The 18695-nt window shown below is 43.8% G+C and overlaps 1 protein-coding gene across 2 annotated transcripts in view; it reads right to left on the minus strand.

Moving 5' to 3' along the window:
• The window catches only part of atp2a3 (ATPase sarcoplasmic/endoplasmic reticulum Ca2+ transporting 3), a 49668-nt gene that overhangs the window by 20693 nt on the left and 10280 nt on the right, over nucleotides 1-18695 (minus strand). For both annotated transcript variants that reach the window (XM_037119386.1, XM_037119387.1), the window contains exons 2-8: nucleotides 14896-14913; nucleotides 14272-14354; nucleotides 8884-8988; nucleotides 8301-8439; nucleotides 2489-2569; nucleotides 2132-2217; nucleotides 1325-1789 (exon numbers count right to left, since the gene is read on the minus strand). In XM_037119386.1, coding sequence (XP_036975281.1) covers nucleotides 1325-1789; nucleotides 2132-2217; nucleotides 2489-2569; nucleotides 8301-8439; nucleotides 8884-8988; nucleotides 14272-14354; nucleotides 14896-14913 — 977 coding nt within the window. The remainder of the gene's footprint in view (nucleotides 1-1324; nucleotides 1790-2131; nucleotides 2218-2488; nucleotides 2570-8300; nucleotides 8440-8883; nucleotides 8989-14271; nucleotides 14355-14895; nucleotides 14914-18695) is intronic.

Raw genomic sequence — 18695 nt, forward strand, 5'->3', positions numbered from 1 at the left:
TTCGAACGAGGCTGCTGGTTAACTGATAGCACATCAAGCTGCTGCCAGTGTTGGTGTGTGTTTTTCTCCTTATTAGGGGCTGTTCAGTTCAACTGCAAAATTGGATCAGGTCTCATCACTCGTTAGTCTATTTCGAATCAGGTTTCTCTTTTAAGGAAAATTAATGTAGGCACATCGGAGTAGGTTTTTCTGCTGGTCAGTTTCTGATGTGGTTTCAGAGATTTTAGACCCATAAAGGCTTTTTACTACAGATGTCAAAATGTGTATATCAACTATAGACTTTTTTTTTTTGCAAACAAGTGAAATTCTAGAACCTTTTATGTCTCTATTTTGGAAATCACTGAATGAGCTGCCAAAACTGACCAGTGATACCAGCCTTGTCTGGATATAACTTCTGCGCCTCCCTTCTCATACTGCCAAGTACGTCTTCCTAGGTCATTAGATGAGGTAAGAGGTGAGGTGGAGAATGTCAGGGCAAGAGGCATTAGCTAAGACTGTGTGTGTGTGTGTGTGTGTGTGTGTGTGTGTGTGTGTGTGTGTGTGTGTGTTTGTGCTCTGACTGTGTAGACCTAGAATAGCCCTTAACAGGAGCCAAGACAAACAGCAGTCCTGGCATTTGCTTGGTGCTTATGTGTTGTTTGCTTGTGTGCACACACACATACACACACATACACACAGACACACACACACACACACACACACACACACACACTAATAGACAAAGGCATGGGTGAGGCCATGTGCTGCAGAACTACCCGTGAATAGTTGCGGATAAGATCTTTTAGAGCTGGCCATCTAATGTGGTCATAAATAGTCCATTTGTACATTGAAACCCTAAAAGACAGATCAGGATATGGATCACTGTATTGTGTTGATTCAGGCAATGTGACATTTTGGGAACCTTTGCTATGCATGTGAGAGCTACTCTGGTGATATTCTCTAACACGCTGGGTGTTGCTGGGTCATGCCAGCCTGTGCTATTCCACCAGCAGCTATCTCAAACCTGCCAAAGCGGAGGTAAACATTACAAAACCGCAAGGATTTTCCATCCCTGTTAAAGCCCTCCTCGCACTGAAGAAAAAAAAAAAAAGAGAGAATTCATCCAGTAGATTTCACCGCCACGACACCTTTACAAAGGAAACTCCCAAAGGCTTTTGATGAAACGTCAAACAAACAACAGGACGTGGATATTAAATACTTAGGATTCGTTTTACATTCTGAACCAATTCAGCTGTCTTAAAAGGTGCAGTTATGTGCTGGTCCACGTGCTAAACTGTATGACCAGCAGTTAAAAGCCTTTTATAGTTTCCTGAATGACACTTACTCTGCAGACAGACATCTGGTTGGTGGTGAGGGTGCCTGTCTTGTCGGAGCAGATAACAGATGTACAGCCCAAGGTCTCCACGGAGGGCAGGCTGCGAATGATGGCGTTCTTCTTGGCCATGCGACGCGTGCCGAGGGCCAGGCAGGTGGTGATGACAGCGGGCAGGCCTTCGGGTATGGCGGCCACGGCCAGGGCCACGGCAATCTTAAAGTAATAGATGGCCCCTCTGATCCATGAGCCGCCGTGGACGGGGTCTCCGAAGTGGCCGATGTTGATGACCCACACAGCCACGCAGATCAGGGAGATGACCTTGGAGAGCTGCTGGCCGAACTCGTCCAGCTTCTGCTGCAGCGGCGTCTTCTCCTGTTCTGTGGATGCCATCTGATTTCGGATCTTACCGATCTCTGTGGTAACGCCGGTAGCGATGACAACACCTATGGCGCGACCTGCAGCGATGTTTGTGCCCTGAGGGGAGAGGAGAGACAGCAATGAGTGTGGGGAAATAAAGCAAAAAAATAAAAAAAAATAAAAAATCCAACCAAATTCAATTTTTGAGAAAGCTGATAATTTAATCTCTATGACCGGATCAGTTAACAGATTTCGGCAAACATGGGAAAAGAGAATTTCCATCGAAGCGTGCAGTGAATCATAAACAGTGATAACCTCTGTGAGAACAGCAGTAACTACTTTCAACTATGTGACTAAAAGTCAGGGCTGTAAAGTTTTATCTATAAAGGCATCATCACTTCCTGATATGAAGGCAGAAGATAAACATGACTCCGAGGGCTGCGGGGTGTTGTTGCTTACAGAAAACAGCATGTTCTTTTTGTCTTGGTTGACAGCTCTGGGGTCAGGGACGGGGTCAGTGTGCTTGATGATGGACACAGACTCCCCTAAAGAAAAGATCGTGAGAGACAATTGCGGAGAATTAGATCTGTAAGTGCGAGAGGTGACTATTAGATCAACCATGACATATTTCAACAGTGGCGGAGCAGGACAAAGTAACACTTAAAGCCTCGAAGGGCAGAGAAACTGCTATGACAGATAATACCACAGAGAATAAAATGGTAGAACTGTAGGTCTTCTGAGGTCATGCAATAAAGGTGCAAGGGCGCAGAGCCTCGAGGCAGGATTGTTTGGCGTCTGGTGGGGAGTGATAAGTACCTGTGAGAATGGACTGGTCCACTCGCAGGGTGGTGGACTTGATAGAGGTCACTCTGATGTCAGCAGGTACCTTGTCACCGACTGAAAAAAAACAAACAAACAAACCTCAAAAAGCTGGAAACTATATATAACTTTAACTATACAAAATAGTGTAAATAGGGTCGACAGCTAAACCAGCAGCTCTGAGGCTAAAGCACCATGGTTCTTGGAGCTAAATGCTAACGTGCTCATGAGACATTGCTAACATGCTGGTGATTAGCAGGTATCCTGTGAACCAAGGTCACTAATTTTAGTTTAGCTTGTTAGCACGATGACCGGGATAATTAGCACAAGGCAGAAAGTATTTTTGAAACCATTTTCCATTTGTATTTAATGTAATGGCATTTAAAATTAAATTACAAATGATAAAATCCGCTTGAGTGAAAAGCTGAACAATCCTCATGAATTTAGGGCATGGACTCCACAAGTTTGGAACATATTTTCAGAGTATCTTAGTATTTGGTATTCCTTGTGCTTTTAATGCCAGTATGCACTGAAGCTGCCAGGGACTCCCCAGGTTTGCGCAGACCTGATGACTCATGTTATCCCAGCATGATTTGACAGGGCTCCCTAAAGCTTCCTGTGATGTCATAGGATGCTTGACTTCCCCAGTCCTGAAATTACCCCATAAATGTTCATCTGGGTTGAGGTTAGGTGACTGTGGGGGAACATCCATGACAGTTGGGTCTCTACAAGTAGTACTTGTGAAGCTTTGAGGTGTGTTTGGAAAATAGCTTTACACACAAACAAGTGCAAAATATTGTTTTGATCCATCTCAAGGCTGTTTGACTCTACTCTATGTGTAGCCAATTTCACAGCAATCAACCAGCCAACAGTTGTTGAGACATTATACTCAGAGGAAAAGTCAGACGCTTGCAAAGCCTTCTGGGAATCAAATGTCTGTGCAAAATCTAGTGTCCATTCATTACATAGATGTCAAGCTATTTAATTGAATGCGCTGGTGGCACAAGGGGAACTGTCATGAGATCACAAAATGTATCCTCCCAAGACCTCGGATATCCGTTTAGTTTTGGACGGGCCGAGCAACTGACAGCCGAACGCCATAATCTCTAGAGCCACGCTATTGACATTGTGAAAAAAGATAAGAATTCCATCCTCCGGGAGCTAACAGCAGTATGAAGAAAGCTGGGATACTTTTAACGTTTCCCCTCAGAAAAGTTAGGCATGCGTTTGAACCCTCAGGAGGGTCCGGTTGTGCTCAGAGGTGTGGCTGCAGGTGAACACTTAGTTAACATCTCATTGAAAGTCCGCGTTCAAACAATAAATCCTTGAGCAAAGAAGCATTGGCCGGTTTAGCCCAAGCTCAGGCCGCAGGTAAACAACGGCTCAATGTAACCTCGATGGAGTCAAGTTACAGTTTTAAAATGATTGATTAGCCCCCCCCCCCTTCCCTTTTACTCTCTCTTCACTCACCGAAAGCCTCGCTCCTCCTCTTCGATACACCACTTCCTTACAATACGTCAGACATAAAGTACAGATGAAGCCTGCATTAAGTCGACACAATGCGTTTCATCTTATCCACCATGGTGCTTATTAAGACTGCATATTAAAATCGTATTTCACGGCCAGAGCATTGTAAGATTCTAGTGCCCCAAAACAAAATGGTTATTGCTTCCCCTTTGTCAGAGTCTGAAAATGAACGTTTAATGGAAATATTTTCATAATAGCAGGACAGAGCTCGCTCGTGAAAAATGGACTGTTTGATGTGATCAAAGACGATGATCTCAGAGCAGGAGGGGGAAATTGCTCCAAGCGCTCCAGACAGATGTAATATTCTTTTTTCTCTAGTTTATTTCCAGCATGACAGAGAAGGAAGAAAAGAAAAAAAAAAAAAAAAGAGAGAACAGATCATTACTTTTTGTAATGAGCGTCTCGTTAATGCCAATTCCCAGTCATCAGCCATCAGTTCTTCTCAATGGTAAACTGCAACAAAAACAGGGCCTGTCAGACATGAACGAGCTTTTCCTGCTTTTCCTCGCTCACGTACTGAAAAGACGCTTAAAAGGCAGTTTGTCTACTGTGGCGCGCTTCACAGTGAAAACTTTTCAAAGTGGTTTTCACGCCGGTGAGTTGAGTGTTCAGTTTCTTGATCTCTCTCCATTTCTCTCAGAGTTCCGTCATCTTCTCTTGACATTTGGTCAATGTTCAGAGACCGGAGGGGGGGGAGCGTATCGCAGTCTCTTCCCAGATGGGACAGAGATGGTGAAAGAGAGAGAGAGGGAGAGAGAGAGAGAAAGAGAGAAAGAGATGGAGATGCTGCACTGTGTGTAGCTGAACAGCCAGTGCTTCCTTGTCCATATTTCTACATCTGACGCCCATGGGCTGTGAGAGAACAGGAGTGGGAGAGGTGGAGGGGGAGAGAAGTGTGTGTTGTGTATGTGTGGGAGACGGCTGGGGGCTACAGGTTCACCGCAGCAGGACTGGCCGAGGGCAGGAAAGAGAGGCTTTTCAAAACGCCTACCCACAGACTCCTGCTCCCCTATCGAACCTCCACTTTCTGCCACGGCCTCCCACAGACACTCTCCATCTGCTAGAGGAGAAATTTAAATGCTGTACAGCCGTGGCGAGTTCAGATATTCAGGCTTTTGAATATCAGAGAGATCAGAAATTTGTCCGACTGTTATTCTCAGTGCCTTCACGAACAAACTGGATATTTGATCAGAACAAATGAGGGGGAGCTGGTTTGGGCAGTCGAGAGTTCTCCTTCCATTCGGTAAAGCTGGACTCCCAACAAAACCTAACTGCGTTGCATAACGTACTGGCAAAGAGGTCTTAATTCACATGCAGGATAACCGTGACTTGTTAGTGGGAATGACACGGGGCAGGTTTCCATCACTTCAGGTCCTGTGGAAACCCTCGAGGAGTCCCTGAAAACCTGACCGCCGCAGTCGCTCCATTTAGAAACCCAGGAAAGTTCCAGTTGAGGCGCAAATCACAACTATGTCGTAACCGTGGCTGGCATCACTGGCAGCGTACCTACAAGAGGGCAGGCGGGCAGCGGTGGTGGAAACTCAAGTAAATATATTTATGTTCTTTTCTCTCCTCAAAGGACACTTCTGGTCAGAAGTGGTCCTTTTCCGATACCTCCATACAGTTTGTTTTACCCCCCTAGCATCAAGCTCCCATGGAACAACCACCGGCTGATCTGAAGTTACAGTGAAGCCTGGGAAATCATCAGAGGAGGGGAAAATATTTGCTTGTTTTCTTTGTCACCATACCCCTACATTTTAGTCAGAGGGGTGTGTGCTTGAGGATCCCTGACACACATATTCTGAGTGAGAAGCGTGTGCGGCGCAGCACCTACCTCAGCTGTTTACCCTTGTTTAAAACTGCTTAGCAACAAGATTGTGTCAGACGAAACGAAGCGCTCGATGCATGTGTATACTGTGTTTATTTTACAAAAATGCAGCAGGGTGCATAGCGCCACACCTCTGAAAGTCAGCTTTGACAGTTAATGCATTCTGTGCCTAAAAACAAGCTTAAATTCCAGCTTTGACTGTTCGCTGGGCTTAAACAGAGAGTTTGACACCTACGTCCAGATCCAGCCATCTCTGCTGGCTGCAAAGCAATTATCCTCACCTTTCTGTGCCATATACGCTACATAACCATAGTTTTGAAGCATGTTTAAAAAATGAGTGCACACAACCAGCAACGGGGCAGACGTACATCTCCATCATCATTAACCTTATATAAAAGTAAAATTGTAACGCTGTTAACGATAACGCCGCTGTTACAGATAACACTGGGCTGCTCACTGTTTTGATCTTCTGCTTATGTAAACCCAATTTTCCCCAACAGCTGCTGCTTAAGATTAACATAATTTTTCTGATGAAAGACAGGTTTACTTTTATTGTGAAGTCGGCTAGTCACAGGAAATGCAATGTGTAAATGACTCGAGCACCACCGTCATTCATCAAAATACAGTCTACAGACAGCTGACAGCTGATCAGTTTAAAACATGTCAGGGAGCTGTTGGATGAAGAGTTCACTTCTTGGTGAGGTGACCCGATCCTTATCCATCATTATTGTCACCAGGGTCCCTATTAGCACCGGGTTTCAGTCACAAATATTGCCAAATAGGTGCTTTGTCTGTACCTTTGACGACAAATCCTCCGCCATCTTCTTTTGGTCGATCTACACCATCCTTGTCTTGTCGTGTTGCAAGTGAAATGTGAATCGTTGCTACCCTGAGCTGCAGCTTTACTCCTGAACCCACTGCTGGCATATGATCAAACACTGTGCAACACCGACCATGAAATCCAATATCCATTCACTGTCTGTGGCCAGTTTTTTAAAGAAACCCTAAAAAACAATTTAAAAAAAACAAAACAACACTGAATATAAAAAAGTATTCAGTGTTGCCGCATGCCCCCTCTTTGGCAACAATGGGACAACGACCATGGATCCATCAGCAGCTGCTGGCTGGCTGTGTAATAATATCACATCCCTTATTCAAACAGCAGATGGTTCATTTCAAGTCATATCTGCCTCTGCCCCGCGCTGTCATCAGGTGTCGTTAGAAACCTCCGGCCCTTGTGAACTTGAGCGACACAGAGACGAGCCGCACTGAGCACGGATCGTTGTCATGGTGACACCGTTGGTGTTGACAGTGACGGCCATGCTAGCGGGGGCAGGTGGCGGGTTGAAAAAGAGAGTCGTTTTGGTTCTCGCTACCTGTGTGGGCTTGCCCGCCACCCGTCTGTGTGCGCAAGCATGTGTGATCGAGGACACCGGCTGTAACAAGCCCAAATTCCAAGGAAGTGGTACCTGTCACTCACACACACACACACACACACACGGTGTATTCAATATTTTCCCAATCAAGTGATGTAAAGTTGGCTCGCTGTAAAACTTTTGAAGGGGGCCGATCTGAGATGCACTCGTCGAGCCTTCCTTGGACGGATAATTTCATTTTCAGATTTTGGACCCCTGCTGAAACGGCGCCAGGGCTTCACTGCAACCAACGCAGCATGCATCCCTCCTTGCCTCTCTTTGCTGTGATTATGAATGAACGTTGTGATCTCTCACGCGCATCCCGAGTTCTCCCTCCTTTCACGCACACATCGCTCCGAGTCGCCTGAGACGGATCACTAGCCAAAGCCGAGGATTACACCCTTGAAACCGGTCACGTTGACGGTGAGGCGATCTCCTCTGTGTTGCATGTTTGTCCTCACACACTAACTCTGGCATACACAGATGTTCTGGAACCAGAGTGACAACAAGACTATTTTTAGACGAGGCTGCCCACACATGGGCTAGTTTACAGCGGGGGGAATTGTGTGTATGTGCATGTAACGTGGGGGAGTGTGAGCGAGGAGCTGACAAACATCCAGCAGCGTCCAGGTGGTGAGACTGAGAGCATGGAAAGCAAAGGGAAACGGGGGGGGGAAGCTGTGGAAAATTAAACTAGGCCTTAAATACAAGGGGTGACCACAGCCACTTACACAGAACCTCACACACACACACACACACACACACACACACACACACACACAAACAGACACAACTGCAGCCCTGGCACCTGCACATCCAGAGAAAAGACTCTTATGCAATCGAGGTTGAGATATTCCAATAGTGTTTCCAGACTCATGAATGGGCGGCAAAAGGCCGTGTGAGAGTGTGTTTCTGTGCATGTTGAGAGCACAAACAGGCAGCGAGGTGACAGCAGCGAGAGGCCCCTGGAAGTCGACAAAGCATAAATTAGCCTCGGTGAGCGGCAGGAAGAGTTTGGCCGGGTGCAGCCGCGGCTTACCTGCCACCTCCACTATGTCTCCTGGGACGATGTCTCTGGCTTTGATCCTCTGGACAGCCTTGCGATTCATTCGGTACACCTTCCCCATCTCTGGTTCGTACTCCTTCAGAGCCTCAATGGCGTTCTCGGCATTGCGCTCCTGTTTTAGTGAGACGCGGAAAAGTCAACAGCAATTTGTAAATTTCTCGGTAAATTAAGTTAATCTCTTTTCAACAAACATCAACAGCGCTTTGAGAGTTATTCACTTGGTACAGGGTGTCATTACAGAGGATTACAACGTGCCCTTTTTCCCCCAAAAAGCCTTGATGGTCACCCTGTTTCCATTTCTGACACATGCATAAAAAATTCCTTCTTCCTCTTCAACTCAAATGAACATGTACATGTTGCTGCACAACAAAACGCTAAAGGGGAAACCATGTTATCCTGCAACAGCTGGAGGACGGGATAAAATGTTTTGACTCCTCTGTCTTCTCAGGCATCATTAGCCCTCTTTATCATGCGATCACCTCGTGGAGAGAAAATGCTGATCATGTGTATATACACGGACTTTACAGAGAGGGATGGGAGGAAGGGTGTATCTCACCTGCCAGACCCCGATCACAGCGTTGGCGATGAGGATGAGAAGAATAACAACAGGCTCAACAAAGGCGGTGGTTGTTTCCTCTCCCTCCTCAAACAGAGCCAACACCTAGATGAACACACAGGACACGTTACCTTAGCAGACATTTTATACTGCAACTCCTGAAGTCCCACGGCAGCTTCATTATACGCGTTTTTCGGGAACAGTTGCTCATGTGTGGGAGGAAAAATGCTTAAATATTGCTGCAGGAAACTGAAAAGAAGGAAAACCGAGTCCAATGATATCTGAACAGAGGAGCTGTTGTTGTCTAGAGTACCTCCAGTATTTCAATGATTTACACATGACCTTCTTTCCGCTACATTTCTTAATCTTTTATCCATTCTCACTATTAGCTAATTATTTGAACCATTAGCCTAATATCAGCTAATAATTAGTTCCACCATTTTGGAATTTTCTGAGCAAATTCAACTTATTAGGTTTAGCTTATTATTTCAACTATAGCTCAATTTGCTTAGGCTACTATAAGCTAGCTGTAATTATTTCAACCATTTATACACTATGTTTAGCTTTCAACTTGTTATATATTACTTTTAGCATATTATTTCAAAACACAACAGCCATAACATTTTGCTACTTCAACTTACTTTTAACTGATCTATTCAACAGAGTACCCATTAGCTTACTGTCAGCTGGTTATTTTAACCATTAGTGTACATCTAATAATTATTATTAATTAATATTTACTAATAATCATTTTAATGCATATAATAATGATAAAGTGATGTATATGCATTCCTTTAAGCTTCAACCATTAATACATCAACTTTGGCTACTTTAAGCTAATTACTTTAACCATTTATAATTATTAATATTTGCTTAGCCTACTTTTAGCTAGCAACACATATTTCAGCCACTCATCTGCAACCTTTAGCGAGCTATCCATTTCAGCTGGTTGTCCATTATCTTATTGTTTTATCCATTTATCCATTAACTTACTTTTTTCTAAACAGTCTAACTTCAACTTTTTATCCATGACTTTTACCCATTTAAACAGTTTATCCATTACTTTAGCCATCTATTTGTTCATCCACTACCTGTGTCTGACTCTTTGGACTGCTCTGCTCACTTGCTAAATTTCTCATGAACTCTTAATTGCCATATCTATTATCAGGTGTTTAAGCTGATTATTCTAATTGATTAATTCTAATTCTAACTGATTTATTCTATTATTAGCTCAGCTGAAGCTGCTCCACAGTCTTTCTATACACCCCGTGGCTGGTGCAGAGGTACTGTATTCTCTGAGGTACAAGTGCCTCTGGTAATGAACGGCTGCTCTATGCAGTAAACCTCTGACCTCCACAGCCAGGAGCAGGTGATTAAGTACAACTAGAATCAGGAGAGATCCACTCATGGCCCGCTCTTTTCACAACCCTGACACTTGAAACAGAAAGGCCGGTAAATGGCCAGAGGGTCCAGGCCTGTACGACTGCAATAAATTTCAGACATTTCAGACTGGAAATGACTGCCAGAGCAATATACTGCAGGTTCTGAATTAAAAGCAATACAGTTGTAAGAGTTCTCACTGGTGTAATATGGAAGCATTTCTCTGTCCCTCGGTAGATTATGTCATTCATTTTAGTTTTTGAGTTAAAACTGAGGATAAAACTAAATTTAAAAAAAACATGATCGATGTAATTTTTTTAAACAAAAATTTCATAAGAAAAACATCAATTTAATAGATCAGTCAGAATTAAAAAAAAAATACAAGGCAAAGGCAATGAGAAAACTCATGAGTTTGGTAGCCTTGAGCAGCAATACGATGCCTGAAATGACAAGGGCAATGAAAATAAATTAAATCCTGCAGGAAATTAGATCATCGGGGAAATAAAATCATTGGTATTAGACTGGATGAACTGGGCTAACTTTAAACATAATCATTGTTGCAAAGCCTAGTTTTGCAGGGAGTGTTTTTGTAGCACGGCTTAGATTCAGTACACCAAAGCCTTTGGATGGTAGGAAAATCAAACACAAATGAACATTTACATAGGGATTTAGTGAGAACTGCTTCTTTCTATGATGGAATGTCTTTTTTTTTCCGACTGTATACCAGAACATCGGGCTTGAGTGGGATGAACGACAAGACCGTCCATCCTGTACAGTCAAAGTCATGTCACTACACTTTTGCAGCTGCTCTATAAGCAGATATAGTGTGATGACGACAGCTATTGATATTCTTGCAAAGTGTCGGAGATGGCACTTACTCAACGCTAGATGTTACGATAAGCACTGAAGGACATCCTCCTAGAGATCACAACAGAAAAAGCTCTACGCTTCAACACAGAAATGACCTCAAACCTACCGTACATTTCCATCATTTTATCAGTGACAGGTATAGAAACTAAAATTACTGCACAACAAAAGCAGCAGAGAGAGAGGGAGAGATAAAGTGGAACTACTTTTCCATGATCTGACGGGGGGCTTATCAAATGATAAAAAAGTATATTCTCCACAAAGTATTGAGCACCGGCGTGTACGTCACAGCAGCCTGAGCCTGGTCGATAGCTCATCATTCCACATCATTTGGGACGGTAAATCTCCCCTCTGACTGAGCTGAGATTGGAGGGCAACAATGGCAGTCCTCTCAGTGAGGACAACTCAGAAGACCCTTTACACAATCAGCACACATTCAGAGAGGGGTTTGAATGCCTAACTCCCACTTTCACGCTGAATAGGAGTTTAAATGGAGACAATCTGGAGGAAATTTAACCGCTTGCGTTTGGCAATCTCAGGCCAAATTAAGCTCAGATTCAGCATTAGGTTTTAGAATCAAGGCTTCATCCAAAATAAACCTCTCCTTACAGCTTTAAACATTGCACTCCTCACACCCCGCATGCATAACTAAAGGCTGAGACACACGCCGACAGATGGCCCACTATATCTGAATGTCTCCAGAGTTTTGGAACATCACACGGTGCTCGGCAAAAATGGGAAAAAAAACACGTTTTATTCACATCGAATTAATCAGAAAATCGCACTAAAAAGTCATCCATTGAAAAATGTGCAGTAAACAAGAAGTCAATCGATCAATTCGACTGTCACTTGACTTTTCAACATCCTTCCTATTCTCCACTGACCTCTTCAGCATTAGCTCAACTTTATGCAGTGACGTGAAAACCGAATGAAAGATTAGCCCTCTCTCTTCCTTGGACTCAAAGGGAGGAAGTGCACTGATTGTTTCAGGTGGCAAGTGTGGCATTCATTCAAACCCGACCAGGGAGTGGGCTGACTATCAGCTCGTAACTTCAGCAAAATAGATCATTATTAAAAAGGAAATAACATGATTGATAAACTGAGATACAGCTCAGGACATACCTCACTCAATTGCTTCTGTATTAATTTCCCCATTTCTTTGAGGTAACACCTAAAGGAGACATATCATGCGTCTTCATTTTTTTCCCTTTCCATCAGTGTTTACTATATACTCTCGTGCATGTAAAAGATCTTGAAATTTAAAAAAGGTCAAAGTCCCCAGCAACAGAGGCTCCTCTCTCCCACAGAAAACCCTGCTCCTGAAATGCCTCGTCAGTAGTACTGCCTTTGTTTCCGTGACTTTGTGACATCACACAACGTCACCATGTCATACAACTGCATAATGTATGCCTAGCAGTTAGTTTGGCATGTAAGAATTAATTAAGCACAGCTGCTCTGTTGGTGTGGTGCTGGGTCAGGCATGTGTGAGCTGACCAATCAGAGGAGACTGTGTATTTGGGCGGAGGGTCTTAAAGAGACAGGAGCTAAAACAGAGTGTTTCAGACAGAGGGGGAACACGGTGCTGCAGCACAGGACAGTATGAGAACACTGATGTGTTTTTTGAACATTAAAGTATGGAAACTTATTCTTGTAGTCACCTAAAATATAATTATGAACCTGAAAATGAGCATATGTCTCCTTTAAAATATGGTAAATTTACAGTCATATAAACATTTGTTAACAGTTTCTTCACTGTTAACAAACTATGAAATGCTTTATAAACAATGTATTAAGCAGTTTATTGTAAAGTGAAAAGTAATGTATATTAAACATTGTTAATGTTAAGTAAAAACAGTATTTCATCTACAACATTATTTGGATGTCATTACAAAGTTGCAGCTGCAGTTTATAAACCTTTACAATTATTTGAGAAATGGTTTATAAAGCACGCTATTGCTATTAACTAAAGTTGAATTAACAATGCATTTGCCAATTAATCATGACTATTACAAAGTGTGACCTTTTTGCTGTAAATATGTTGTCATGGAAACATTCTCAAGTAGACTGACCTGCTCTGTTTTGTCTCATAAAAAGCTTCACCCTGGTGTTATGCAAAGCAGGCGGGACAGCCTAATCATCTCAGTTTGAATATATTCAAAACAACAGCCAAATGAGTCCCAGGCTGAGGTCTAACTTTCACTCCAGTTGACTCTACTTCAGCCACTCCCTGAGTATACTGGCGACATACAAAACACTAAGCAAATAGAAAAGGCTATAGAGGACTAAAGCGATATAATTCATCAGCGGACAAGCTCTAAAAATGTGTGTGATTAAGACAAGCTGTTCTGGAGTGTCTGTATTATACTATATACTGTATTTGTGTGTATTTTGAGTCAGATCAGGTCACGAGGAACTTCACTTTAGCTGCTGAGCTGAAACAACTCCAGGCAGCGATGATGTTGTAAAGTATAAGGGTCTGTGCAGCAGTGGAACTGGGGCCGTGTTCCACTATAAACAACCTTTTTTTAAAGTAAAGAAAGGCTGATTTACATGAGGAAAAGTGAGCCCACACTGCAACATCCTGCAGTTACAACCCACGCCTGCTCCAAGAGCCTCTCACCAACAGCAGTTAGAGAAGATATGTTGTGTCATATACATTTTTAGAGCAATTTTCCTACTTTCAGAAATAGCGACAGCAATTCCACCCCGAGACACCGGGGACGTGCTGTAATAGATGGAAAAAAGTTATTATGCAGTCAGGATTCCCCGACTCCACCCCTCTCCGACCTTCACCACCCTCGGACTGCAACCAGGGTCACAGATTGAGGCGCTGCAGCAGAGACAGCTTTGATTGATAGTTTTGTTTTCAGCTGTGCTCTGTCTGTTCGCTTCACTGAAACCATATCATCGCCGGGTGGAAAAGCCTGCAATTCACATGTTTCCACATGAAAGGGTACCACTAACTAGGCTGGGGGATGTTCTGACAGGGGTGTAAAGCTGCCTAAAGCTAATGGAGCAGTCTACTGAGTTGCAATTTCCTAGCCTGTGCCCAATTTGGGTCTCAAAAACTCATTTGAGAATCAAGATCAAGAGCAAATAAGATGGAGGCCGGTGGCCTTTTAATTAACTTGTCATACTTACAAAGGAGACACAGGCAGCTATCAGCAGGATCCTGACCATGAGGTCTTCGAACTGCTCCACCACCAGCTCCCACAGGGACTTCCCTGAAATAGACAAAAAAAAAAAAAACATGTTACACATCTGTGTGCATCACACTCAATTGAAAAGATGAGTACAGAAAAAAAAAATCAGTCATCGACTCAGCCCCATGCAGATGGAAAGATGGATGGGGTTTCCTAGTCCGCAAACTATTTTAAGAGCTTCACAGCAAAACAGGGTTCAACTTTCCATCTGCGTGAGGGTTAGCAGATAATGGCTAAATTGCCATTTTTGGGTGAATTTACATCTTAATGTCTGAGTCATGCACCGTTTCAAGAAAAGTGCGTCCTTATAAGGGTACAGAGGATATCTAAGCTCTATTGACATTATTTTCATAGCACTAATAAGTGGTAGAAAAGACAGACAATCCCTATATCTACAGAGATGTATGCTTGTGAGTCCACTGATGGAAAGCTGCAGTCGTGTGTGTACACTCCCAAAGTTTAGTCCTTGGTCTACATAAAAGAAAAGATCCTGGCTCGAGACACTTAATCAGGTAGTAAAAAGGGAGGAGGATCGCAGCTCCCTGGAAAAATCAATATTTACCTTCTTCAGCTGGGAGCTCTGTGGATGTCACACCATGGCGGTTGTAAAGGAATCGCATTGGCGAGGCCGGAGAGAGTGGAGAGGGTGGGGTAGTGTGGAGGAGAAAGACAAAGAGCCGTTAATACATTTGATTAATTAGGCTGACTTTAAGAACCGTGCACACGCACAAAGCGCTCTGCGGAATCGTTCCCGTTCCCTGTGACGATAGCATGCTCGGTGCTGGGAGGATTTCAAGCCGACTTTTATCTGCTGCGGAATTGTTACCGACTTGAATAACTACCGATCCAAGGCTACAAAATGCCAGTGAGACAAATGATCCTTTATGGATTCTCGACTCAAGATGTTTTAAATTCCAACCTTCAGTGCCTCGTGTGCAGCTTCAGGCCAACAGCATCAACTTGGCTGCATAATGACCCTCTCAAACATTTTGTAATAACAAACGGCTTCATAAGACCCGACTGAGGCCTCCGATACCAATCTGACTGCTCATCTCCAGCTCCTATAAAAAGGTGATGAAATCACTGATGGCCTCTCAGCCCACAAATGGCTTTAAGACACCTGCGAGGCGGGACTGGATGTATCTCGGATGAAGTGGATAGAGCGCTGCTTTGCATGATGAATGTCTGAGTATCAGCTGAGTCCTATCATATTTCTCTGTAACACAAATTCTATTCTTTATGCTTGTTCAGACTTAATCTTGTAAATTCAAATATATCTTGTAGAGTGCACTGATAATTTCTATCATCGATTCATCTGTCCACAGTTTCCTGGATTAATCATATGCCCCATATAATAACCCAGAGGCTTTGCTCGCGTATTGAAATGGCTTATTTTGTTCTTCAATCCTGGTCCTGTCGGCACCCTGCCCTGAATATTTTAGATGTTTCACTGCCCGAACAGACATGATTTAAATAAATGGCTCTTAATCAGACTTCTGCAGAGCTTGAGGACGAACTGATCATCTAAAATCATATGTGTCGGAGCAGGAAACATTGAGAACAGGCAGGACAGGGGACCAGGACCAGGGCTGAAAAACGGGGTCATAAAACAGTCATAGAAAACTAAGAAAACCGGAAAATAATCACATTTAAAAGCTTGGAAGTTTTGACTTTTGGGGTTTTTTGTATCATGAAACCAGGGATGCACAATACGGATATGGATGAACCTTTGGTTTAAGCACACCTGAGGGCAAGAACGGTGAAGATGCAGTGAGCAAAGACGGAAGAGTTAATATTGTATACCTCTAATGAGATTTGTTGTGTCTGTATGGCTGCCCTTCTTGTTCTTCTTCTTCTTCTTTACCAACTTTAAAAAAAAAGGCACTCACCAGGGTTGCCACTTTATATTTGAAATTTAGACATTCATCAGGACATGGGGTGAAAAGTTCATATTGGAGCTGTATTAACCTGTCCGAAAAGCCCTATACTAGTCTATAAGAGCAATTGGCCTTTCGTTTCAATTTGCCTTGTGATCCCTCAGAGGGTGCTCCTTAACCCTCACCATCAGTAAACTCAGCTAACGTTAATGTTGTTGTATTGTTCTGCCGTCCTGAGAGGCCAGTAATGACACCGACACATCTGAGAAGCGCAAAAATAAGGCTGTTTGTCGACTTCTGTGGAATCCTGCAGAATCACCTGCTAGCTTGCCACCCGACTGAGACACTGGAGGCACCACAGACGAGCAGAGCGGCACCAGAAATGACTGTAACTGTCAGTCATTTATCAAGTAATACGCGGCAATATTTCATTGGATCATCTAAGTGACTTCTTGTTTCAGCTTCAGCCTCTTCCAGGGCCACATATTACTCAGTTCAACTTTAAACTAAATCGCTAGGCTGTATTACAGTAATGAGATGGAACTTTCTGACCTTACCAGACCACTCCTAGTCATTACATTCACATTAGTGGTGATTATTTACTAAAAATCTCTTTGCATTAATGGTTCAGCATCACGGTGGTCCAGTGGTCAGCACTGTGGTCTCGCAGCAAGACGGTCCTGGGTCCCCCGCCATCAAAACATGTACATTGGCTAAGATCTAGTCCCCCGGGTGCACCCACACTGCCAACCGCTCCCCCGGGATGAGTTGAATGCAGAGTACCAGTCATGTGTTGTGCACTGCATGATATGTGTTCAAATGAAGATTCTTCTTCTTCAACAGTCAAAACTGTTGTCAAAAAGTGAAAAATCTAAAGTGCCAGCCTTTATGAAATCCACTTTGAGGAGTTTTCAAAACACCGAGAAATAGCACCCAGCCCCGGTGAGTTAGTCTGGATTGTTGCTCAGACAAAAACAGGCAGTTTTTTCCGGTGTCACTTCTGTCCCCGGGTTGGTCGCCTCATTTTTAATTAGCTGGAAAACAAACGCAAAGATTAAACAATGAAAATAAATCAACAGTCGAAGCCCCCGTCTGACAGCAATTTCAGAATAACGGCAGCGTTTGTCAGCCTGTCCGGGCAACACTTTTTTTCTGAATCAGAACTGTGGTGATGTCATTGATATTCATGCCGCAGCCTCACTCTCCAAACTGGTGGAGTGCACCAACTCCCCTCCTCCCTTTGCATCAGTATGTGGGTAAGCTCCCACAAAATGAACCAGAGAATGAAATCGCATTGCTTTTTTATCTTTTGCATCATCCTGTCATTTTTCATCCGTCGTCTCAAAAGAAGAAGCTGTATTTTTGGGGGGGGGGGGGCGGCATTTTGAGGCAACATGATCATCCTCTCCACTCGGATTTTTATCACCAGAACATCACACCCACCACACGTATGAGTCACTGGTCTGGGTAGAAAACACATCAGTCATATTCTAAAAACATTTCAATTGACAAGTACTGTTGATCAGTGTCACCGCAATGAGACACAGGCGTGCTTAGTCACTGTCAGGTCCCCGTCGAGTCCGACGAAGAGCCACAGCCGAACGGCTCCAGCAAAAACAAACCGCATCCGTCACATCCGAGGAACGGGACGGCTGATCGTGGCGCACGTCTGATCGGCAAATTTTCTGCTCGATTTTGTGCGCTTGGCGGCCACCGAAGTCTTGGTTTCGACATGACTCCTCTCTGGAAAAGTGGCTTTTCCCCTTTTAAGCAAGTGGAAACCTCGTGTTCCTGCGCATGTTTTGACCAGACTGCGCTACACGAGTACCAAACATGACCCTGTGGGGAGAGAGAGAGAGTGGGGCTGGAAAAGAGCAAAGAGGCCATGACGTAAACCTGCAGCCTCGCTCCAAAATCCCCCCCAAAAAAAAGGGAAAAAAAGGGGGCACTGCAGCCACTCACTTTACACATGCCACTGGCAGAAAGAGGGATTATTTCACTTCCACAAACTTTTCCTACAGGGACGAAAAAAAAGGCAGTTTGATAACTTTCTTAAATTTGGTTTGTAATAAAACCAGAGGAAGAAAAATGGATCGCTGCCGTGCAAACAAGATTTTAAAAAGAACGCTAGAGCTCCTAACTAGCCGTTAAAACCCAGCGCTTTGATTTGAAAACGCCTCCGGTCAAACCTACACAAGCTCTGATGAGTTTCATTGGTTTTCGTGTGGATTATTCGAAAACAGCCTTCTTGATGCAACTGACCGGTTGGCCAAAGGTCGCCCCTCGTCGCCAGCCTGTTTAATAATAGCCGATGAGTCACTGGGAGAGTGGCTTTCCAAACTTGCTGTCTGGAGGGTTTTTCAGAGTTCAGGTTGGACACGGTTGAACTCACGGGGGACTTTTGGCTGCACTGCCGACTGCAGAAATGTGGAGAAGTGGGTTCTGCTGTTTTCCATGCTCCACCAGTCTGACATGAGCCTGTTTC

Source organism: Acanthopagrus latus, chromosome 13 (genome assembly GCF_904848185.1).
Source record: "Acanthopagrus latus isolate v.2019 chromosome 13, fAcaLat1.1, whole genome shotgun sequence".
Taxonomy (NCBI): Eukaryota; Metazoa; Chordata; class Actinopteri; order Spariformes; family Sparidae; genus Acanthopagrus; species Acanthopagrus latus.